This window comes from Mirounga leonina, unplaced genomic scaffold (assembly GCF_011800145.1).
Source record: "Mirounga leonina isolate KUSES-001 unplaced genomic scaffold, KU_Mleo_1.0 Mir_176, whole genome shotgun sequence".
Taxonomy (NCBI): Eukaryota; Metazoa; Chordata; class Mammalia; order Carnivora; family Phocidae; genus Mirounga; species Mirounga leonina.
Window position 1 is genome coordinate 54614924 of NW_023270454.1, and position 25395 is coordinate 54640318.

Genomic DNA, 25395 nt, shown 5'->3' on the forward strand with positions numbered 1-25395 from the left:
GTGCTAGGTACACTAGTAAACCTTTCATCTTTTGATAATTCATAACAACCTGTGAAATGATTATTATCACTCCTGTTTGGCAGGTGGAGAAACTCACACTCAGAAAGTTAGGTAGCTTGCCCAAGGTCACACAGCTAGAAAATGGCAGAGCCAAAACCTATCTGAAGCCAAAATCTGACTCTTAACCACAGTGCTGTGTTACCTACTATCTTAAACTTTTTAATTCTTAATTTAAGGCTACCATCTCTTTTATGATAATATGTTGACAAATATTAGCTTAAAAGATCTATAAGAAAGATAAAAAGCTAGACCCCCCCCAAAAAAAAAACCGAGAAAACAAAACAAAACAGTAAATTATTTGTCTGAAAGGAATTTGGCACTGGTGTGAACCTCTGAATTGTACTTCTTTCTGGCTCTGGCTGATAGATAGCCATCAGGCAAGTGATTCCTTAGGCTTTGTTGCCCAGAAGTGAGATAAATTTCCAGGAAGATTTATATTCTTAAACCTAGATTTTGAATTGGAAGAATAGGTTATCTTACAGGGCCAGGAAGATAGTGGGAATACTCATGCATGAATTATATTAAAATATAATAATAAAATTGACATATTAGTAAAACAAAGTACTAAGAAATACTAGTTTTTATACAGTATAGGTAACATTCATTGAGTGCATATATATGCTGACATTGCCCTAAGCACTACACAGGTATTGGCTCAAATAATTCTTTTGACAACTCTGTGAAGTTATCCTTATTTGACAGATAAGAAATTGAAACATGTGATTTTCACCCCCCACTCCCCCACCCCCCACCACCAGCTACTCAAATACCAGATAAGTAAAGCCTGGTTTGGAAACTCCTTGATGATGAAACCCAGTTTGGAAACTCTGTATTAACTTGTCTTTCTCTCCCTATTGCCTAGCACAGGTTTTGTCACAGAGAGGGACTAAGTGACTATTAATTGAATTAATAAGCAATTATCTATACATAAAGAGGCTTGGAACATCCATATTCGTGTCTTAATTCCTGTAGCAAAGCATGAAGATTTCTAGAACTTTGACTTTGTCAGTATTATTAACATGTTTAGAGAATAATGTTTTGAAATTCAATACCATGTACTTTGGAGTTTGGGGAGGGTTTTGGTTAGAGAAGATATAGATCCAGCTTTCACTGAAGTGTACAAAACCAAACAAGTTAATTACAGATTATTACCATATACTATACATCCGTAAAAGTCTAAAAGTCTAAAAGTTTGGGTATGGTGTGTCTGGCTGGCTCAGTTGGTTAAGCAACTGGCTCTTGATTTCAGCTCAGGTCATGATCTCAGGGTCATGGGGTCAAGCCCTGTGTGGGGCTCTGTGCTCAGTGCGGAGTCAGCTTGAGATTCTCTCTCTCCCTCTCCCTCTACTGCTCCCCCTGCTCTCTTGCTCTCTCTAAATAATAAATAAAATCTTTTAAAAAAAAAAGTATGGGTGTGTTTGTGAGAGAGAGAGGGAGAGAAAGAGAGAGAGAGGCAGACAGACATGGGCTGTTAGGGAGATGTTTCTAATCCAAACTTAAATTCTGGAAGACTTTCCAAAATCAGTTACACTGGAGCTGCGTTTTGAAGGTCTGCAGAAGTTAGTTTCCTAAAGAAAAGGTGGGGGCCAGGGAGTTGGAGGTTGGGGAGGCATTGCTGGTAGAAGGGGGCAGTAGAGAAACCAGCGCAAAGGCCTGGAGGCAAAGAACTTGGCTCATTTTGGAAACTTCATACAGTTCTGTGTGGCTGGAAGTTAGAATTGGAGGAAGGGTACATGCAGAGAGAGGAGTTTAGAGAGGAGAGACAGTGGCCAACTTGTGAGTGAGTTTTTCATAATAAGCTGTTTGGATTTTATTTTGAAAACAGTATGATAGAGATCACCAGAGGTGGCCAGAGGACCAGAAATAAGATGCTGTTATTACTGTAAGAGAGAGAGCACAGATAACAGTTCAATTACTAAAGTGACACCTTCTGTTATAGTGTAGAACCTATATCTCCCAAACCATTTTATTTCCTGTTGCAATTCTAACAGAATTCTAGCAGATTCTAGTTTTCCAATCACTGTAAAGAATAGTAGCCAACTAAAATAAAAGTTTCTGGGCATCTGTGTGGCTCAGTTGTTAAGTGTCTGCCTTCGGCTCAGGTCATGATCCTGGGGTCCTAGGATCAAGCCCCGCATCAGCCTCCCTGCTCGGCGGAAAGCCTGCTTCTTCCTCTCCCACTCTCCCTGCTTGTGTTCCCTCTCTCACTGTGTCTCTCTCTGTCAAATAAATTAATAAAATCTCTAAAAAAATAAATAAAGTTTCCATTGGTCTCGAGCAAATATTATTCATATTGTTAGAGCCATCCCTGAGAGTCAGCTTCTGTCCATGAGATGGATAATTGACTATAATCAATTGATACCCTGAGAAGACACTTGCATCCTTTTGCTTTCAAACCACATTTATCATTAAATTGAGTTTTTATTGCTTTTTTGAAAATTAATTTAAAATTTTTTATGACCTGGTTATTTTATATTTTGATAGATCAAAGGTACTAAAGGTAATGTGGGTAGAAAATAAAAACCAGAGTGCCTAAAATAAGAGATATTTTTAAGGCTAGAACTTTAATATTGTGTATCATTATATGTATTCACTCTTTTTTCTCATCCCCACAAGAAAATGTACCCAAATATTTCGGTTTTAAATTATTTAAAAATATCTTTAGAAAAGACACAGCCATGGTTTTCCTTAAATTGTTCTATCACTTAACCTGAGTATGTTTAATCTTGTTTCCTAATGGTTCTGATTTTTCCTAATTATTATATAGTCTATCATATATTTTTTAAAAATCTGTTAATTTATTCCATAGTCCCTTTTGTGAGCTAAAATTTTCTATTTTTTTAAAGTATTTCATTTTCTGAATTTAATCATTTGGTTCTCTCCACAATATTCATCATGATATATAAACCCTCTTTCAGTGGTAGAATCCTAAGTTGTCTGTGTTGAATGGAAGAATTAGTAATAGGTTTAATGAGAGAATTCTCTTTCAACTTTTGTGTTTTTATTCTCTTCTTTAAGCATTTGACTATTGTGCCCAGTTTTTTAAAAAATACATTTACTGTGCTAATGGCTATTTAGCTTATGGAGTACCATAAGTCTAAACAATTATATTTACATTATTTTTTAAAAAGATTTTATTTATTTATTTGAGAGAGAGAGACAGAGAGAGAGAGACAGAGAGAGCATGAGCAGGATGGAGGGGCAGAGGGAGAGGGAGAAACAGACTCCCTGCTGAGCGGGGAGCCTGATGCCGGGCTCAATCCCAGGACCCTGAGATCATGACCTGAGCTGAAGGCAGATGCTCAACTAGCTGAGCCACCCATGCGCCACCAATTATATTTAAATTTATACTAATTAAAGAATGGCATATTATTTTATGATGTTACTGTTTTATATATATATATATAATGTGATTATTTTTTAACAAGATTTTTATGAACCAGAAATTCCCATAATCATTCTAAAAGATGAAGCTTCCCAAGCATTTTTCCTAGTGTGTAGTGAATTGGTAGCACATTTAATTGTAATGTCAGAAGTTTGAATCCCTTGGGCGCCTCGGTGGCTCAGTCCGTTAAGCGACTGCCTTCGGCTCAGGTCATGATCCTGGAGTCCCGGGATCGAGTCCCGCATCGGGCTCCCTGCTCGGCAGGGAGTCTGCTTCTCCCTCTGCCCTCTTCCCTCTCATGCTCTCTGTCTCTCATTCTCTCTCTCGCAAATAAATAAAAAATTAAAAAAAAAAAAAAAGAAGTTTGAATCCCTTACTATAAGTAATTGTGTTACAAAACTTGTATGTTAGAATTATTGCTTTTATTTCTTTAAATAGGAAATATTACATGGTCTGAAAAAATTTATCTAAGTTTTAAACTTTTTCTTGGATAACAATTCTTAAAGCATTGTACTTTTTTCTGCAGATTGATCAGACAGCTGATGCAAGTTTTTTGGGCTGGGTTATTGCTTCATTTAGTCTTGGCCAAATGGTAGCTTCACCTATATTTGGTTTATGGTCTAATTATAGACCAAGAAAAGAACCTCTTATTGTCTCCATCTTCATTTCGGTTGCGGCTAACTGCCTCTATGCGTATGTCCACGTTCCAGCTTCTCATAATAAATACTACATGTTGGTTGCTCGTGGATTGGTGGGATTTGGAGCAGGTAATATTTATGTATATGTTCGGCTGTGTCAGATTCACATTCACCCTGACATTTATGGCCCTCTATCACCTGGTGTCACCTCCTTATAATCTCATATCTTACATATAGATCTCTCATTGCAAATAGACAAATATCTTTCCTATCATTTTGCCTTTCCTCATAATGTTCCCATTACCTATAGTTTCTTGATTCTGTTCCCATCATTCTTCATCCTTCAAGATTCAGTTCAAGTTCCACATCTTCCATAAAGCTTTCTTAGGTAACTACCCCTTAACAGATCTTTCCTTTCTCTAGCTTGTCTGTGGCACTTGCTTATATCCTGTTTTGCACTGTTTTCATCTTTATCACCAACCAGATAGTAAACTTTTTATAATTAGAGACAATTTATGACTTCCTAAAATATTCTGTGGCCCCTTACAGAGTCTCTTGCCATAATAAGAACTCAAGGACATTTTTTTCAATAAATTTTTTTTCAGTCAAATTCATAGTGGATTTCTTTTTCTGTTTCTTATATTATGGGTCCTAAGCATGCAGAGTTTGTGACATCTTTTAAAAATAGTTGTAACAATCACTAGTATGCCATTCACTCCATATTTAATGTGCTTTCTCCATATTTAATGAAGAAAAAAAGTTTAACATTTCTGTAATGCCTTTTTTTCATTCATTCAGATCTTTAACTGTGTTTTCATGTTACTGAAAGCAATATTTTCCATTAATTGATAGCATTTTCTCAATGTACATGCTTGGTGTGATCATAAAGAGGAAGCAGTGATTTTTGTTCTATATAAAGCCTAATTAAGTTGAATTTTATAAACTGAAGGATATTTTCTTTTACTTTGAATTATTGTATCTTTTTTTAGGAAATGTGGCAGTTATTAGATCATATATTGCTGGTGCTACTTCCCTCCAGGAAAGAACAAGTTCCATGGCAAACACTAGCGCATGTCAAGCATTAGGTTTTATTCTAGGTCCAGGTAGGTATTTTTCACTTGTCATTACTTAAACTGGGAAAACTTTTGAGGTTCAAATGTTAAATGGAATCCAAGTGTAAAACCTCATAGCTGAAAGGAAACTAGTATTTTTTGATCCAACAGGAGGCTAGGCTCTTTATATGTGTTAACAAATGTCCTCTAAAGTAAATGGTATTAGTCCCATTTTACAGATTAGGACACCAAAGCATAGAGAATCTAAGTAAATTATTCAAGGTCAGCCAGATAGCAAATGGGAAATATGAGGTTTAAACCTAACTCTGACTCCTGAGTATATGTTCTGTGAAATAATCATTTAGCTTGACATCTCCATAATAGTTTGCTTTTTTTCCCTGTTTATTAGAAACAAAATTCTTTTGACTGAGGATTTGAGGAAAGTTATAGGAGGTTCTTAACCCTTTTGCTCTTTGCCCATGCCTTTCAGACTTTTCTAAGGTTGAAGAAAATGAAAGAATTTTTAAAAGACTGTTTAAAGACCATTTTTCTTCCAAAACTTCATTTGAACTTTGAGTGTAAAACATTATTAATGAGATTTAATACTTCCCCAAGGCAAGTAATTTTTTGCTGATTAGATAAATTAGTAATTTTTATGCTTAGAAAGATATTAAAAAACCATATAATTGGCTCATGCTTTGAATACTGCAGTTACGAATATCATCACTTTGAATCCAGCTCAGTTTACTTCATCATTAATATCCCACCCTCACCCCTGTTTCCATTACTTCCTTTTATAACTCTTTTTTTTTTTTAAGATTTTATTTATTTATTTGACAGAGAGAGAGAGACAGTGAGAGAGGGAACACAAGAAGGGGGAGTGGGAGAAGGAGAAGCAGGCTTCCCACTGAGCAGAGAGCCCGATGCGGGGCTCGATCCCAGGACCCTGGGATCATGACCTGAGCTGAAGGCAGACGCTTAACGACTGAGCCACACAGGCACCCCTCCATTACTTCCTTTTAGATAGCTAAGAAAAAGCTCTAAAAAAGAGAATCTAATTTATCTTTCACCAAAATCTAATGTTTCAGTTTAGTATTCTGGAGTAAAATATAATAAGCACAAATGTAGAATAATTGGACCAACTGCATGTTATAAAATATATGAGGACATAGTCTGGGTCTTTTTCTACCTCAGTATCTGGCACAGTACCTGGTATAGACTTAGGTTCTCAGTAAATATTTTGACCACTTAAGAAGTATTTTAAGGGTTAAATAATCATAAAACAAAATAAAATAAATGAGATAAAAGCATGTAATAAATCTCATAGCATTTTAGAGCCAAGAAAACTGAGGTTCAGAGACAGTACCTGCTAGTATAAAGGCAGACAGGACATTAGAAAAAAAAAGATTAGCACTAAAATTTATATCACCTTGTTCATTGATTTGCCACATTTTCAACCTTAGAATAAAAGAAATAATCAAAAAGAAAAAGAAAAGTATTTTAAAGATTAGCTCATTTAAATATTTTGTATTATATATAGATGCATAAATATAGGCCTGAAAAAGATTAGATGACCTTTCCTGTAGTAGCCACATTAACAGCACTAGCATTTATTGAATGCTTACTATGTGCCAGAGACTGTTCTAAGTGTTTTATATATAGTGTCTTACTTCACCCTTACCTTAAGGTTACATGTAAATTACTGGAAGAGCCAGATATAGAATCTACATCAGGAAAGCAAACCAGTACTCTTCCAATCTGATTTTTGCCATAGATCCAAATTTTAAAAAAACATATAATTTAAATACCATATACACAGTGATAATTTGAAATATTGATTTAAAATGTGACATTCTGTTTCTTAAATTAAATCATGATTTATTTATAGAAGAAACTGGATAATTTAGATTTCCTGTGGAGATATTTTTTAAAAAGGAAGATACTGACAAGTTACTTTAGATATAATACTTTGTGAGTATATATTCATCAGTGTTTCTCAAACTTTTCTTATTACTGTCCCCCTACGGAGCCTTTTTAGACACTTTTTCCTAATACCACAGGTCAGTTGTGTTTCTTTTATGTACTGTATGAATATCTCTGCTTTATACAGAAAAAGTAACATTTTGCCCCCTTCCCTTGAACTAACTTTCTTGACTCTATTGAGATGCATGATGTAGATGGATGATTCCATAATGTTGCTTCCAATCTCATGGTAAATGTCTTTCACATTTTTTTAGCTTGTGCCTCCCACTTAATAATTCATCTGTATACATTTTATTTCATTAAGTTTTTCAGACTTGTTTTGCTCTCATTGGAGAAAAAGGCGTGACATGGGATACCATTAAACTACAGATAAACATGTACACAGCACCAGTTTTACTTGGAGCATTCCTGGGAGTTTTAAATATTATTCTGATCCTTATTCTATTAAGGTAATTAGATAGAAATGATAAAACTACCTTTGTAGATTGTGAAATTAAATAAGCATTATCATTATTGGAAGATAATTATTCCTGTAAAGGCCTTGTTTGGCTTTTGATGTCTATAGTTGTGTTCATGTTTTTTTGATCAGCTAATGAATATAATACTCATAACTGAAATAATGGATAATCCAATAAATGAGAATAAAGTCTTTGAAGACTCAAGGTTTGATCTTGATTTACTAACTATAGGTTTCTAAGTGGGGGAACAGCATGAAAGCAACATTTTAAGTAGATTAATGATTGGTATCAATCTTAAATACAAAAGTTACTTATATCTCTCATATCTTTTATTTATTAGAAGAAATTTTATAAAACTACAAAAGTTTTGTTACTTTATATTTCTTTGGAGTACTTTATCCAAAGGCCCAAAAACATTTACAACAAATGTTTAAAATCACTGGAAAATGTCAAATATTTATTAAGGTAGATCATGTGTGCTTTTGAATGAATTGAATATTATTTTTCATTTTATAGTATAATATAATAAGAATTGTAACTTGTATCTTTTACATTTTGTTGGTTATATCTCACTGGTAATAATTTCATTACTCAGAAATCAGTAAAAGAAACCATATCAGAATGTGCAAAAATAGAAGGCTACTAATAAATTTAAGTCATTTATCTATTATACTAAGTTTTTCATGGATACAATACTTATGTTTTTCTATTTAAGAGAACATCGTGTGGATGACTCAGGACGACAGTGTAAAAATGTTAATTTTGAAGAAGGTACTATTTAACCTGTTTGACTAAATTACTAGAACATTATCAAAGTGTTTCTGATGATTCTGTCTGTCTGATATTTACTTGATTTTGCTTCTGAGGACAGTACAGTGGGTGACTGGGGAGGACCTTCAAAACTGAAAGTTACCTAAATTGATTATAATTTTTTTAAGATTTTATTTATTTATTTGAGAGAGAGAGCACAAGCAGGGGGAGCAGCAGAGGGAGAGGGAGAAGTAGGCTCCCCACTGAGGAGGGAGCCCAAAGTGGGGCTCAACCCCAGGACCTTGGGATCATGACCTGAGCTGAAGGCAGACGCTCAACTGGCTGAGCCACCCAGGCGCTCCTAAATTGATTATTTTTTAAAAAGGCATGACCAGGAGCTCCTGGGTGGCTCAGTCGGGTAAGCGTCTGCCTTCGGTTTGGGTCATGATCCCAGGGTCCTGGGATCGAGTCCTGAGTAGGGATCCCTGCTCCAAGGTAGTCTGCTTCTCCATCTGCCGCTCCTCCCACTCGTTCTCTCAATCTCTTTCTCTCTCTCTAAAATAAGTAAAGAAAATCTTTAAAAAAAAATTTTTTTTTAATTTTTAAAAATTAAAAAAATAAAAGGCATGCCCAGATCAGTTATTTGGTGTTCGTGATTGGCAAGGCTAAAACCATTGCTAAAAATCACTTCATCTTGTTCGTAAAGAGCCAATGTCCTAAGACCCTGCAGTTCTTTGGAAGGATTTCAGTAACTTTTCTACCAAATGTGTCTTTGTCTCAAGCATTTCTTTCCTCCCTTAATCATGGGAATAGGTTTCTCTTGTGTATTTTTATTCTTTTGGTATACTCTACAAACATACATTTTCATCCCTTAGATCTTTCTCTGACTCAGAAGTAGGTACCCAGTCTGGTCAGTAGGTATATTTTACTAAATAAACCACTATTTAAGTACTAATTTTTTCCTCCTTGTGGAGTGTCCCCCTCTGTGCAAAAGATTGCAACTCAGTTCTTGCCTTTAAGGAGTTTGTAAAGTTGTGAAAAAGACATAGTGTTATTTTACCGGGTACTTTTATAGCAATTTTATTTAATTTTCACAACAAAACTAGTGGAAGGTAAAGTTAAAAGTAGTAGGGTGGAGAGCAGAGTGGTGAGGAGCATTAGTAAGTTTTTGAAAAAAGGAGAAGTGTAACAATAGATTCCATGTGAGACTAATCCAGATGTGTGAAGGCCTGAACTAGGGCAGCAGCTAAGAATGGAGAAGGGATAGATGTGAGTTTTTGGAGGAAAAAAAAAATCAAGATTCTCGACAGATTGAATAGGGCATATTAAGGAATAGAGGGAGTTGTTGAAGATGTCTGTCAGGTTTTGAGTCTAGATAAATGAAAGAATGGGAGAGAACAAGAATTTAGGAAGGGACATTGGCTGAACAGAGAAAATGATTTCAGTTTGGATCAAGCTAAATATACTGCTACACTAGAAAAACTCAAAAATGCTGGAGGCATTTGTAATTTTGGCAGTCGAGATCAAAGCTAGAGATTCAAATTTCAGAGTAAGCCAGTGAAAAACACTACAGCAACAAAGAGAGAGTGAGAGAAAAAAGGAAAGGAAGGGGTAGATGAGTTAAGTGTGGCAATATAGGGGCTGAATATATATCTGAAAGTTTTCAGAATAAAAAAGGAAAGAAAAGGAAAAGAAAGAAAGAATGGTGAGGGAGTGCCAGCAGGGGGTATAAGCCACTTTGCTTAAAACGTGAAAAATAGCGTGCTAACTTAAAGGACCTATCAGGTAAAAGGAATGAACAATTTGAAGAGGGTGAGTATAAGGTGCTGAGAAAAGGAAGATACACCAAAGCGAAATCTTTGAGAAGTTAGAAGGGGATAACAATATAGATCAGTGCTTCACTGACTTTAACATGCTTAGAAAGCACCTGGAAACTTTGTTAAAATGCCAGTTCTGAATCAGTAGGCCTGGGGAGAGGTCTAATTAGGGTTGCCAGATAAAACACAGGATGCCCAGTTGAATTTGAATAATTTTTTAGTGTAAATGTGTCCCAGCCAGTTAAATTTAGATTTCAGATAAGCAACAAATAATCTTTTATTTTATTTACTATTTATTATTTTTATAAATAATCTTTTAGTATAAATATGCCTCAAATATTTCATGGAACATTCTTACACTTAATTTTTTTTTTAAAGATTTTATTTTTTATTTATTTGACAGAGAGAGGCACGGCGAGAGAGGGAACACAAGCAGGGGGAGTGGGAGAGGGAGAAGCAGGCTTCCCACTGAGCAGGGAGCCCGATGCGGGGCTCAATCCCAGGACCCTGGGATCATGACCTGAGCTGAAGGCAGACGCTTAACAGCTGAGCCACCCAGGCGCCCCTGTACAGACCTTAATTTAAGAATACTTTATTGTTAAAAAATGCTAACCACCACTGGAGCTTTTTTTTTTTTTTTTAAGATTTTATTTATTTATTTGACAGAGAAAGACAAAGCGAGAGAGGGAACACAAGCGGGCAAGTGGGAGAGGGAGAAGCAGGCTCCCCGCAGAGCAGGGAGCCCGATGCGGGGCTTGATCCCAGGACCCCAGGATCATGACCTGAGCCGAAGGCAGACACTTAATGACTGAGCCACCCTGGAGCCCCTCTTATACTTAAATTTCAAATATTACAGAGAAAATACTTAAAGTTATTGTTTATCACAAATTCAAGCTTAACTGGGTATCCTGTATTTTTATTTACTAAATCTAGCAAACCTAGTGATATTCTGAGAATCTACAATTATAATAAGCTGTCATGGGAGCTGATGCTGCTGGTCTATGAACCACACTGTCCAATATGGTAGCCACCAGCCACATTTGGCTATTTAAATTGAAATTAGATTACATTTAAGAAATTCCTCAGGCACACTAGCAGCATTTCAAGTGTTTAATTATGGGTGCATGTGGCTAGTGGCTAACTGTATTAGACAACACAGGGAAAGAACACTTCCACCATGTCAGAGTTCTGTTGCACAGCACGGCCCTAAAGCACAAACGAGAGTTTAGAAAGACCAGATTTATTTTCTTTCTTAAGAATTCTCGGTACTTCAAAATGATTTCCAAAACAAAAGTCATTTTTAGGGGGCCTGGGTGGCTCAGTTGGTTAAGCGACTGCCTTCGGCTCAGGCCATGATCCCAGGGTCCTGGGATCGAGTCCCACATCGGGCTCCCTGCTCAGCGGGGAGCCTGCTTCTCCCTCTGACCCTCTCCTCTCTCATGCTGTTTCTCTCTCGCTCGCTCTCTAATAAATAAATAAAATCTTTAAAAAAAAAAAAAAGTCATTTTTAAATTTCAGTAAATATTTAAATAAAATGTGTCTGCTTTTTCCCTATTATTAAAAATATTATTGGATAGATTATAATTTCTAATTACATCATCTTCGAATCAATATATGAATGTATTCTTTTCTTAAAAATTCTGATAATTTGGATACCCAGTCAAGCCTCACAGTCTAGAATGCAACATTTCTGAGCTTTCCCCCTGAAGCCAGTAGTGGGTGGAGGCCACAGGAAACTAACCACATGTGAAGCAAACTCCAGTCTGACTTGGGGCAGTGTTGCTTTTTGATTCAAAGGTGTAAAGACTGGCTTCTAGATGGTGATTGAAAATCAGGGAGGTCTATCCAAAATAATACAAGGCCCACAAGGACCAGCGTCCAGAATCCTGAGATACAAAGGCGAGCACTATTATGAAAACAGTTAGGAGAAACTTACTGTATCTGAGGGAAGTAGCGCCCCCCCCCCCCCCCCCCCGCTGCTATACATACGCTTAAAGACAGCATAAAATGAACACGTTCTTGAATTACTTGCCTGGTTTACTCTGAATAAGTAGGTAAATTATAAAATAGCATGACAGATGTATATAAGTAGATTATATGGCTTCGCACTTCTCAATTATATCAGGAATAGCGAATACTGAGTGTGCAGCTTAACTACATAGTTCAAGGTAAGTCAGTACACTCACTTTGCCCTCCTAATTTATAAAACCACCATCAAAACTTGGTGGTTATTTGCAAAATATATTTCTTTATGAAAATATAAATAATAACATAAGGACTTTAAGAAATTGTGGTAATAATATAAGGATATTTACTAATACTAATTTCACATAGCATTGAAATTCAAAATATATATCCATTGAAGTGAATCACAGAACTAACTGATTTAATAAACTATTTGAGGTCTTCATTGAAATCCTCATAAATTTAAGATTTAGGTGAAATAGGGAAAAAACTTGCAATGGAAATTTATTTTTTTTTTTGAAGATTTTATTCATTTATTGAGAGCAAGAAAGAGAGAGTGCACGAGCAGGGGGAGAGGCAGAGGGAGAGGGATAACAGAATTAAAGTATAGTTCCTGGGAAGAAAATTCACTTTATTTTAAAATGCCATTTAAAAATTATTTCTGGGGTGCCTGGGTGGCTCAGTTGGTTAAGCGACTGCCTTCGGCTCAGGTCGTGATCCTGTAGTCCCGGGATCGAGTCCCGCATCGGGCTCCCTGCTCGGCAGGGAGTCTGCTTCTCCCTCTGACCCTCCCCCCTCTCATGCTCTATCTCATTCTCTCTCTCAAATAAATAAATAAAATCTTTAAAAATAAATAAATAAATAAATAAATAAAATAAAAATTATTTCTGTTGGGGCACCTGGGTGGCTCAGTTGGTTAAGCGTCTGCCTTCGGCTCAGGTCATGATCTCGGGGTCGTGGGTCAAGCCCCACGTCGGGCTTCCTGCTCAGCAGGGAGTTGGCTTCTCCCTCTCCCTCTGCAGCTCCTCCTGTTTGTGCTCTCTCTCAAATAAATAAATAAAATCTTCAAAAAAAAAAATTAAAAATTACTTCTGTCATGTAAATTGTTACTTTTAAACTGCTTTGAGCCTAAAAGTGATTTCAAATGTTTACTCATAGAATTGCTACATATAATTTCTACATTATTTTAGTGTCATAAGAAAAATTAGATGTTTAAGTAATATAATTTTTCTCCTGTTTATTATAGCAAGTACAGATGAAGTTCAGGTTCCCCAAGGAAATATTGATCAAGTTGCTGTTGTGGCCACCAATGTTCTGTTTTTCGTGGTTCTATTTATCTTTGCCCTTTTTGAAACGTAAGTTTTATTCTGTCTTCATCAAATCATATTATGTAAATAACCTGTATTTCTTAATGTAACATTAATCAGTTATATCGATGTTCTCAAAAACTTTACTACTGTAAGGCATATTTTTTGTCATGATATAAAAAGTATATATAAATTTTATGCTTTTAACCTGAATATAGTTAATTCTCTGTAATCTTACTACTTTATTTTCCTTATAAAGGAATCTGTTTCACTAGTCTTTCTTTTCTTTTTCTGAGTGTTAGATATATATTTAATATAGTTCTAAAACTTTAGTGCCATGATTTAATTAACTTTAAGCTATATAACTCTCTATTTACATGTATGGGGTTCAGCCTGGCAATGTTAACTCTATTTAAGCTCTGATCCTGAAAAAAACTAGCATATTACAAAATCTCTGCCTTTATAGGTTTTGTTGACCTTTAGCTATCATACAGCTTTTTTATTTTTAAAATGCCTTTCCATTATATTATAAAAATAGTACATTCTTGGTATAAATATTCTAAAGACTACAACTATATCTCCACATCCTTTTCTTTCCCTGGAAGTAACCCCTGCTAATACTTTAGTATTAATTTTTCAAATTTTTTTTTATACAACTGTAAGTAGTGTTGTGTGTGTGTGTAGTGTGTGTATTAAATCAACATAGAATATGGACATCATTTGAAAATTTGGTTTATTCCTTTGTCAATAATTGTAACATTTTTGTGCCAGTACATGTAGATTTGCTTGACTTTTTTATTTTTAAAATTACTGAGGTATGTGAAAGTTTCAGTTCATCTGATTTGGGGGCATTTTTAAAAACTGTGGTAAAATATACATAACATAAAATGTACCATTTTAACTATTTTTAATTGTACAATTCAGTGGCATTAAGTATATTCACATATGTTGTACAACCATAACCCCTATCCATTTCCAGAATCTTTTCATCATTCTAAACAGAAGTTCTACACCCATTAAACAGTAAGTCCCCATTCCCCCTCACCCAGCCCCTGGTATAGCCTTTTTTATACTTTCTCTATGAGTTTGCCCAATCTAGGTACCACAAATAAATGGAATCATACAACAAATTTCCTTTTGTCCTTTGTGTCTTGCTTATTTTCACTTAGCAAGATGTTTTTAAGGTTCATCCATGTTATAGCATGTATCTGGATTTCATACCTTTATGGCTAAATAATATTCCATTGTGTGTATATACCAGTTTCATTTATCCACTCATCTATCAATGGACATTTGGGTTACTTTTGGCACTTGTGAATAACACTATGTTGCCATGATGAACATTGGTGTACAGGTATCTGTTTGAGTCCCTGCTTTCAGTTCTTTTGCTTATATACCCAGAGGTGGATTTGCTGAATGATATGGAATTCTGTGTTTAACTTACTGAGAAACTACCAAACCATTTTCCTCATCAGCTCCTCTGATTTTAAAATTAAAAATGGTGATGTTCTTTTTTTTTTTTTAAGAATGAATATCTTAGGGACGCCTGAGTGGCTCAGTTGTTAAGTGTCTGCCTTCGGCTCCGGTCATGGTCCCAGGGTCCTGAGATCAGGCCCTGCATTGGGCTCCCTGCTTCGCGGGAGGCCTGCTTCTCCCTCTCCCATTCCCCCTGCTTGTGTTCCCTCTCTCGCTGTGTCTTCCTCGATCAAATAAATAAAATCTTTAAAAAAAAAAAAAAGAATGAATATCTTAAATGTATTTCAATTCCATTTTGTAACCAGTTAATAGAGGAGATAGCGAGCAGGAAAAGAAGCTTGGCAAGGAAGGAGACAGTCATATAAAAGAAGAACAACATTCAGAAGTAGGGAAAGAGGTGCACCTGGGTGGCTCAGTCAGTTAACTGTCTGCCTTCAGCTCAGGTCATGATCCCGGGGTCCGGGGATCAAGCCCCACGTCGGGCTCCCTGCTCAGAGAGGAGTCTGCTTCTCCCTCTCCCTCTGCCCCTCCCCCTGCTCCTTCTCTCTCTCGCTCACTCTTTCTCAAATAAATAAAATCTTAAAAAAAAAAAAAGTAGGGAAAGAAATACATTCAGAAATAGGGATGAAAGAGACTGAGGAAGAAAGAAAATCCAACAAGTTTCTCATCACTTAATAATAGTAACATTATCATGTTAGTACTTATTTCAATTAAATTAAAAAGAAACCAATTTAAACCAGTTTAACCATGACTAGTTAGTTAGAATGGTAAGAATTACGGTTGGTTTGTTTCTTTTCCTGTCCTTCAGACTTTTTGCAATGTGGATATATTACTTATATAATTAAAAATAAATACTAGTAAATAAAAATACAGTCAAACTTAGTAGCTTGTGCATGTAACAACAAAATGTGCTTAAAATGTGTTTTTGGTTTTTTTTTTATGTAGAGCTGGTGTCCTTGTTAAAAGGGATGCAAATTCTTGAATGTATCAATATCATTATTAAAGCTTCTATTTCATATTTATAATGACTATGATTTAAATAAAATAAGAATAATTTTTTTGTTTTTCTTAGAATCGTTACTCCATTAACAATGGATATGTATGCCTGGACTAGAGAACAAGCTGTATTATATGATGGAATAATACTTGCTGCTCTTGGAGTTGAGGCGGTTATTATTTTCATGGGGATTAAATTACTTTCCAAGAAGTAAGTATGTGTCTTTGGTTTTGTTTCAGTGCATTTTAAAGTAGACTTTTAAAAAAGTCTTTTTTTTAAAGTGAAACATGAAACAGAGCTAACAACATACGCAAGTGTGTTAGTAAAATAACTGAAATTTTTTCTCTAATTATGTATTACTTTTAGTCCTTGAATGTTTACAAACAGATTTAAAGTTTATTAAGGGAGCATGATATTTCTATACCATATGATATATTCTTTGGTAAAGCAAGATACTTTGCAAAGTGAATTAATTTCTTTTTTTTTATTTTAAAGATATTTATTTATTTGAGAGAGAGAGAGAGTGAGCGAGGAGAGCACAAGCAGAGTGAAGGGCAGAGAGAGAAGCAGACTCCCCACTGAGTAGGGAGCCCCATGCGGAGCCCAATCCCAGGACCCTAGGATCATGACCTGAGCCGAAGGCAGACGCTTAACTGGCTGAGCCACCCAGGTGCCCCCCCCCTTTTTTTTTTAAGATTTTTATTTATTTATTTGAGAGAGAGAACAAGAATTAATTTCTTCTAACATATCTTTTGTATATTATGGTTTTTTTAAGTATTTCTAAAAGTGTATTTTATAAAACTTTATTCTGCTATATGGTAATATATGTTGTGCAACAGAAAAGAATTAATGGTTAAGTCTGGAAAATTCTGGTTAAAATTACCAAACTTCTTTACTCTAAAACTTCCAAATCTTCAGGACATATATATAATATTACCATAATGACAAAGACAGTATGTAGCATTTCTCAAAGTTACTTGTAACTTTGACCACAGACCATTGTTTTCTTTTTTTAAATTTAAAAAAAAATTTTTATTTATTTGTGAGAGAGAGAGAGAGCAGGAGCACAGGGAGGAGGAGAAGCAGACCCCCTGCTGAGTAGGGAGCCTGCTACTGGGATGATCCCAGGATCCCAGGATCTCAACCTGAGCTGAAGGCAGACACTTAACCAACTGAGCCACCCAGGCGCCCTAAGAACATTGTTTTAAAGAAGCATTTTGTAAAACTACAAATGCAATGAACACACTTTGGGGAAAGCGCTTGTAAATTAAGTTCATTCATATAGTCTGAGATGGGACATTAGTTGATGAGTTTAGACAATTCTAACAATTTAGTTATTCCTAAAATGCTTTAATAATACTTTAGAACTTTAGGGACGCCTGGGCTGGCTCAGTCAGTTAAGCGTCTGCCTTCTGCTCAGGCCATGATCCTGGGGTACTGGGATGGAGACTGCATCTCCCTCTCCTGCCCCTGCTCATGCTCTCTCTCTCACTCTTTCTCTCAAATAAATACATTTTAAAAATCTTTAAAAAAAATAATACTTTAGAACTTTATAAAGTTCTAAAATCAATTAACAAATCATGAGTCAATGTGTAGGGTTAGGTGCAATGGGAGATACTATGAAGATTCCTATGCTTATAGAGCCAAATAGAGGGGCCAAGATACAGATACAAACATAGACATAGATTTATATTCAAAATTAAATAATAATAAATGCATCATAGAGTAGAGCAGTCCTGCTGATAGGCATTCTTACAGATTGCCCAATTCCATACCTTCAAAGAGCTTGTATTCTATTGGGTCGGAAAACCAATAAACAAAAATATGAAGTCAGGTAGTGTAAGTACTATGAAGAAAAACGGGGAAAGGAAGAGAATAAAGAGTAGCAAGGGCAGGGTTGGGAGAGAGCGGCAGGGTTAGAAAGAAGCAGGAAGGCAAGTTTGACCAGAGCAGAATGAAAGAAATGGCAAATGGGAGAACATTTGGTTAGAAAGATGTGATGCCTTATAGGTATTCTGAGGGTGATGTGAAGTGTTTGGGTTTGTTTCTTTTGTTTTAGGAAGTCTTTGGTCTTGTTTGTATATTTCACTTTTTTTTTTTTTTTTTTTAGATTTTATTTATTTATTCATGAGACAGGGAGAGAGAGAGAGAGAGAGAGGCAGAAGCAGGCTCCCTGCTAAGCAGGGAGCCCCATGTGGGGCTCGATCCCAGGACTCTGGGATCATGACCTGAGCCGAAGGCAGACGCTTAACCATCTGAGCCACCCAGGCGCCCTGTATATTTCACTTTTATTATGGAAAATTTCTAACATATACAAGGGAATAGAGAGCATCATGTACTGAATTTCTAATATCCATTACCCAACTCCAACAATTACCAATCCTTGGATAATTGTGATTCATCTATACCTCTACCGACTCCACACTCCTATCCCCTATACCTGGATTATTTTGAGGCCGATCCCGGATATCATTTCATGTCTTCCATAATATTTCAGTATGTGTCTCTAAAAGTTAATGTTCTCACATCTAAAAAACTTAACCGTGGGGGCGCCTGGGTGGCTTGGTCGGTTAAGCAACTGACTCTTGATTTCGGCTCAGGTCATGATCTCAGAGTTGTGAAATAGAGCCCTGCCTCGGCTGCAGGCTCAGTAGGGAGCCTGCCTGAGTTTGTCTTCCTCTGCCCCTCCCCCCAGTACATGCACATGTGTGGTCTCTTTCTCTCTCTCTCTCAAATAAATAAATAAATCTTTAAAAAATAAATAACAAAAATAAATTTAAAAATTAAGTGATTTCTATATATCCAGGCAGTATTCAGATTTTCTCTACTGTTGCAATAGTTTTTAAAATTTGTTTTGTTTCACAACTTACTTGACTCAGACTCTTAAGTTTCTTAAGTCTCTTAATCTATACATTTTCCATCTTTCTCTTTTTTTCCCTTCCAAATTGAAGAAACCAGGATGTATGCTTTAATAGCTTCTCACATTTTGGATCTCACTGATTGAATCCCTGTGGTGTTTTTTGTTTTTTTAACATTTTCCTGTGTTTACTATATTTCTCAAAAATTGGTCCTTAGATCTAGAAGCTTGATGAAATTTGAGTTCAATTTTTTGGCAAGAATATACTTTACAGGTAGTATTATGTGCTTACATCACGAGAAATACTACATTTTGTTTTTCTCTTTTTACACTGTTAGTGACTATTGAGCATTCCTAGATTCAATAATTTATTAATAGATCATTGCACAATGCTGGTTTTTAATTCTCTCATGTCTTTATTTAACTTTTTAGAATATTTTCTTTTTTTTTTTTTTTAAAGATTTTATTTATTTATTTGAGAGAGAGAATGAGATAGAGAGCATGAGAGGGGGGAGGGTCAGAGAGAGAAGCAGACTCCCCGCTGAGCAGGGAGCCCGACGCGGGACTCGATCCCAGGACTCCAGGATCATGACCTGAGCCGAAGGCAGTCGCCCAACCAACTGAGCCACCCAGGCGCCCTGGAATATTTTCTTTAAAGAGAACCTTCCCATCACCAATTATTTGGTTATCTTGAGGTACAGTTTGTATAAGAAAGACAAGATGACTATTTCCTTTTAAATTTTTTTTTTTTTTTTGCGAGAGAGAGAATGAGAGACAGAGAGCATGAGAGGGAGGAGGGTCAGAGGGAGAAGCAGACTCCCTGCTGAGCAGGGAGCCTGATGTGGGACTCGATCTCGGGACTCCAGGATCATGACCTGAGCCGAAGGCAGTCGCTTAACCAACTGAGCCACCCAGGCGCCCTATTTCCTTTTATTAACTGATTTTTTAAATAATGAGATGGCTTCCTAACATCCCTTAAAAGTAACCAAGAGTATTTTATTTTATTTTATTTTTTTAAGTATCTTTTTTTTTTTTAAGATTTTATTTATTTATTTGACAGAGAGAGACACAGCGAGAGAGGGAACACAAGCAGGGGGAGTGGGAGAGGGAGAAGCAGGCTTCCCGCTGAGCAGGGAGCCCCATGTGGGGCTCGATCCCAGGACCCTGGGATCATGACCCAAGCCGAAGGCAGACGCTTAACAACTGAGCCACCCAGGTGCCCCAAGAGTATTTTATTTTAATATAATATGAATTCATAGATTATAACATTTTTATGTGTTTTAATCCATTGTCATTACTATTATTTTTGGTGTTCACACTGTTGTGTTTTTGGCCAGCATCTTCAAATTGGCTCAGAGTACCTTTATCTAGGTACTAGGAGTACCTAGGAGTCACTGCTAGCATCTATATTCTCTGGTATGAAAAAATATCCAGACTCATCTTTTTTTTTTTTTCAAGATTTTTTTATTTATTTGAGAGAGAGCAGGAGCAGGGAAGGGCCAGAGGGAGAAGCAGACTCCCTGTAGAGCTGGGAGCCCATCTTGGGGCTTGATTTCAGGACACTGAGATCCTGGACCTGATCTGAAGGCAGAAGCTTAACTGACTGAGCCACCCAGGTGCCCCTCCAGGCTCATCTTTTTTTTTTTTTTTTTAAGATTTTATTTATTTATTAGAGAGAGACAGCGAGAGCAGGAACACAAGCAGGGGGAGTGGGAGAGAGAGGAACAGGCTTCCCGCCGAGGAGGGAGCCTGATGTAGGGCTCGATCCCAGGACCCTGGGATCATGACCTGAGCCGAAGGCAGATGCTTAACGACTGAGCCACCCAGGTGCCCCCTTCCAGGCTCATCTTACACATTTTCTGTTCTAGATCTGAAATCAGTTGGTTCTTTTTAGTGGAAAATTATGTTTAACATTCATATTAGTTGGTATATGACTAAAAGGATCAAGATATTATATCATAATTTTTAAAATATAGAAGTAATGAAACTATGTAATACTGTTTTATTTTTAAATTACAGAGTTTCTGTTCTTTAACAGGATTGGCGAGCGTGCTATTCTACTGGGAGGATTCATCGTTGTATGGGTTGGCTTCTTTATCTTGTTACCTTGGGGAAATCAGTTTCCCAAAATACAGTGGGAAGGTATAGCCATACACAATTCTATAATGTTAGCCCCTGTTATTCATCTAAAATGAGCAAGTAATGCGCTGTACTAATTTTGTTTCAACAGATTTACATAATAATTCAATTCCTAATACCACATTTGGGGAAATTATTATTACTCTTTGGAAATCTCCAAGAGAAGATCACAGTGAAGGACCAACTGGTTGCCCAGTTGAACAAGCCTGGTGCTTCTACACCCCCATGATCCATCTGGCCCAGTTCCTCACATCAGCTGTGCTAATTGGAATAGGCTATCCGTCCTGTAATGTTATGTCCTATACATTATATTCAAAAATTCTGGGACCAAAACCTCAGGTGAGTTAGTTACCCTGATATTGCTATCGCAATTATATGAAATACAGTTGTAAACACTCACATTTTTTGCTACCATTCTCTGTTTTTATACAAGCTGACTTGGTGGATTTTTATCATATTCAGCCCTTTTTTTATGATTTTATTTATTTTATTTTAGAGAGAGAGCACCAGAGTGAGGGGAGGGGTGGAGGGAGAGGGAGAGAATCTCAAGCTGACTCTGCTGAGCATGGAGCCTGACGAAGGGCTCGATCTCACAACCCAGAGATCATGATCTAAGCCAAAAGCAAGAGTTGGGACACTTAACCTACTGACCCAGGCATCCCCCAAGTTTTATTTCTGACTCATCTTTTTAGTAGAAATTGTTTAAATGGTCACAAAGTGAAAATATTAATTTCTTCCTTAAAAATTACACTGATAGTTTTACATTTTCAGGGCAGAAATTAGTGTTTCGGGCGCCTGGGTGGCTCAGATGGTTAAGCGTCTGCCTTCGGCTCAGGTCACGATCCCAGCGTCCTGGGATCGAGTCCCGCATCGGGCTCTCTGCTCCTTGGGAGCCTGCTTCTCCCTCTGCCTCTCTCTCTCTCTCTCTGTCTCTCATGAATAAATAAATAAAATCTTAAAAAAAAAAAAGAAATTAGTGTTTCTACTGAAATAAGGCAAAGAGAAAAGAAAATTTTTAATACTGTGTTTTTAAACTATAATAGTAGGTAAAACTTTTCTGAGTTTTTTAACGTATAAAATTGTATTTTCAAATTTTCAAAATGAAGAATAAAAGCAAATTACAAAAGCAACGTATGACAGTTGTAACAAAATTCAAACGGTTTGACGTGTGTATAGCAGAAAATGAAGGCTTCCTTTAGCCTCAACACACTAAAGTTACTCCTGTTCACTCCATTTGCATTTTTCAATACCTACTCAAGCATATGCACACTCATGCCTTTTTAGAAAAAGATAACACAGAATATATCTCATGTACATAAATTTTTTTCCATCTTGAATTTTTTTACAATAGCCATAGCCCTCTTTCCATGTCAGTGCATATAGATGTTCTCATTATAAGATCTTACTCCATGTAAGACCTTATTCTTTTAAGCGACTGATTAGCATTCCATACATTAAATATACCATAATTTATTTACTCAATCTACCATAGGTTGTTTTCAATTTGAGGATATTGAAAGTATTGCTGCACTGTACATTCTTGGGTAGATTATCGGAAGAGTGACATTGTGGTGTAGTGGAAAGTGGTACAGTGAAGTCAGCCAACCATGCCTTCAAATAGTTTGGACAAGTTCCTTGAATTTTCTGAGCTTCAGCTTCCACATTTGTTAAATGGGGATAATGCCAATTGTAGAAATTTGTGAATGTTGCAAACAATATATGTAGAGCACCTAGCACAGTGTAAGTACAAAATAAATGTTGGCTGTAAATGGTAACTAATAAATTATATTGTTTCCAGGGCTTCAGCAGACACTGTTTGTCCCTTTATAGTACTGTATTTTTCTTAAAGTGACTAATCAAATAAGTTTACTGTTCATTATTTGCTGTATTTATACAGAGGCATTTTATATTTAATTGAAAAATAAAAGATGGAGAAAGTGATTCTTGTGAGTTTATCATAGTTCGGTAATAGTAGTATCATCCTTATTATTTGGATCACCCTTATTTTTAAAATAACTAAACCTGAATATCAATCTGCTTCTCCTTCTCCCCTCCCTGCCACAGGGTGTGTACATGGGCTGGTTAACAGCTTCTGGAAGCGCAGCACGGATTCTTGGGCCTGTGTTCATCAGCCAACTGTACACTTCCTTGGGCCCACGATGGGCATTCAGCCTTGTGTGTGGAATAGTGGTACTTGCCATCCTGCTCCTGGTTGTGGTTTACAAAAGACTTGTTGCTTTTTCTGTAAGGCATGGAAGGATTCAAGAGTAACATAACTAACCCTGTGATGGAAAGTACTTGTTGTATAGGACTTCCTCTTTCAGGGCTCTGCTAGGTCATTGCCATGAGTCAGTTTCCAAAAGTCAGGCTGCTAATATTGTATATTTTGAATAACAAGAACATATATTGAATAATACAGGGAATTGAATGTGTAATTGTGAATAGTAAGATAATATAAAAACACTCTGGTTCATAATTTCCTTATTTCAAAAAATATTCTATCATAACATCTCTTTTGGGGTTGCATGAACTCATGAGTGAATGGACAATGGTTTATAAATATGAAGTTGTACTCTTAACTCAGACTGCAGAGGTGTCATTAAAATAATGAGAAAATATGCAATGAAACCATAAGGAAAGTTCTGTATGAATTACCTGTAACAAAAAAAATGAAATTATAGAAATTACCTAAATAGAAGTACCTCTGTTTGAAGATACCTGCTTTTTATTTATTAAAAAAATGCAGTTTCTATTATCAAATTTCCTATGAAATAAAAATCATGACTCTTAAATTTTCTATTTACCATAGCCTGCCGTTCTACCTGACGTTCTATAAGTCATTATCTTTAATACTACACCTTTTGTCCTATTTTAGTTCAGGATCTCACTAAGTAACCCCTAAGTTAATAGGTAAGCACAAATAATGCTAATATTTGAGCAATAAAGAGGATTAAGAGATCAAGGTGAATTACACTACCTTTAATAGGACTAATTACAGTTTTCTTTCAAGTACTAATAACTCACTTTAGAAACGTAAGCCAAGTGTGTTACTATATACGTATACTGAATAGCAAACTGTTTATTAAAATTATTGGCATTTTTCAATTCTCTTAAATTCTGGAGAAAACTATAACTTTAATTATTTACTTTTCTCATCTCTCGGTAGTGACAGGGAAGACACAACAGTTTTCAAACTGTCTGTGTAGCTATTCAGAACTGCAGAATTTTAAATTTGCATGGGCCATGACAGCCCCAACCAAGTTAAGCTAATAAATAAATATTTGAGGTAAAATTGCTTTACTCTTAACAGTTTACTGAGTTTACTTGAAGTTGGCTAAATCACACTCTCTATGTATACATTTCTACCTCTACATATGTTGAATGCTGATAAGAAGAACTAGTATAGAATTATGTATGTGGATAATCAATATTACCAAAAAATGCAAAAATAGTTCTAAATATTTTTCCAGATGTTTCCTATGTTAAGTTTTATTTTCAAATCTCAAAGTAAGGGGCACCTGGGTGGCTCAGTCATTAAGCTAAGTCTGCCTTCAGCTCAGGTCATGATCCCAGGGTCCTGGAATCGAGCCCCGCATCGGGCTCCCTGCTCAGCGGGAAGCCTGCTTCTCCCTCTCCCACTCCCCCTGCTTGTGTTCCGTCTCTCGCTGTCTCTCTCTGTCAAATAAATAAAATAAAATAAAATAAAAAATCTTAAAAAAAAATCCCAAAGTAAATAAACTCTATAATCTGCACTTTATACTAAGTTTGCTGTACTCTTGGTTTTTTTCTTTTTTTTTGGCTTGAACAACAGAAATTTATTTCTCACAGTTCTGGAGGCTAGAAGTCTGAGATGAAGGTTGTCAGCAGGGTTGGTTTCTTCTGAGGTCTCTCTCCTTGGCCTGTAGAGGGATATCTTCTCCCTGTATCTTTTGTTTGTTTTTCCAGCTTTATTGGGATATAATTGACATATAACATTGTGTAAGTTTAAGGTGTACAATGCATTGATTTGATGAACTTATATATAGCAAAATGATTACCACCATAGCATTAGCTAAACCTCTGTCCTATCACATAATTATCATTTCTTTTTTGTGGTGAGAACATTTAAGATATACTCTCTTAGCAACTTTTAAGTATATAATACAGTATTATTAATTGTGACCACCATGCTGTACAGTAAATCCGCAGAACGTATTTATCTTATAACAGGAAGTTCTCTGACAGAGATCTCTCCATTTCGTCCACCCCCCAGCCCCTGTCAACCACCATCCCATTCTCACATAGAAGTGATATCATATAGTATTTGTCCCTCTCTGTCTGACTTATTTAACTTGACATTAATGACCTCAAGGTCCATCTATGTTGCACAAATGGAAGGATCTCCTTTCTCGTGGCTAAATAATATTCCACTACGTACACACATCTTCCTTATCCATTCCTCCGTTGATGGACATCTAGGTTGTTTCCCTGTTTTGTCTTTTGGGAATAATGCTGCAATGAACATGGGAGTG

At 36.2% G+C, this 25395-nt stretch overlaps 1 protein-coding gene across 1 annotated transcript in view; it reads left to right on the top strand.

The window, feature by feature from the left end:
* Window positions 1-23676, top strand: part of MFSD8 (major facilitator superfamily domain containing 8) — a 39487-nt gene extending 15811 nt beyond the window's left edge. The window contains exons 4-12 of the mRNA XM_035023101.1: window positions 3972-4212; window positions 5073-5186; window positions 7423-7567; window positions 8292-8347; window positions 13355-13463; window positions 15964-16098; window positions 20784-20887; window positions 20976-21223; window positions 22949-23676. Coding sequence (XP_034878992.1) covers window positions 3972-4212; window positions 5073-5186; window positions 7423-7567; window positions 8292-8347; window positions 13355-13463; window positions 15964-16098; window positions 20784-20887; window positions 20976-21223; window positions 22949-23155 — 1359 coding nt within the window. The 3' untranslated portion in view covers window positions 23156-23676. The remainder of the gene's footprint in view (window positions 1-3971; window positions 4213-5072; window positions 5187-7422; window positions 7568-8291; window positions 8348-13354; window positions 13464-15963; window positions 16099-20783; window positions 20888-20975; window positions 21224-22948) is intronic.
* Window positions 23677-25395: the final 1719 nt, after the last annotated feature.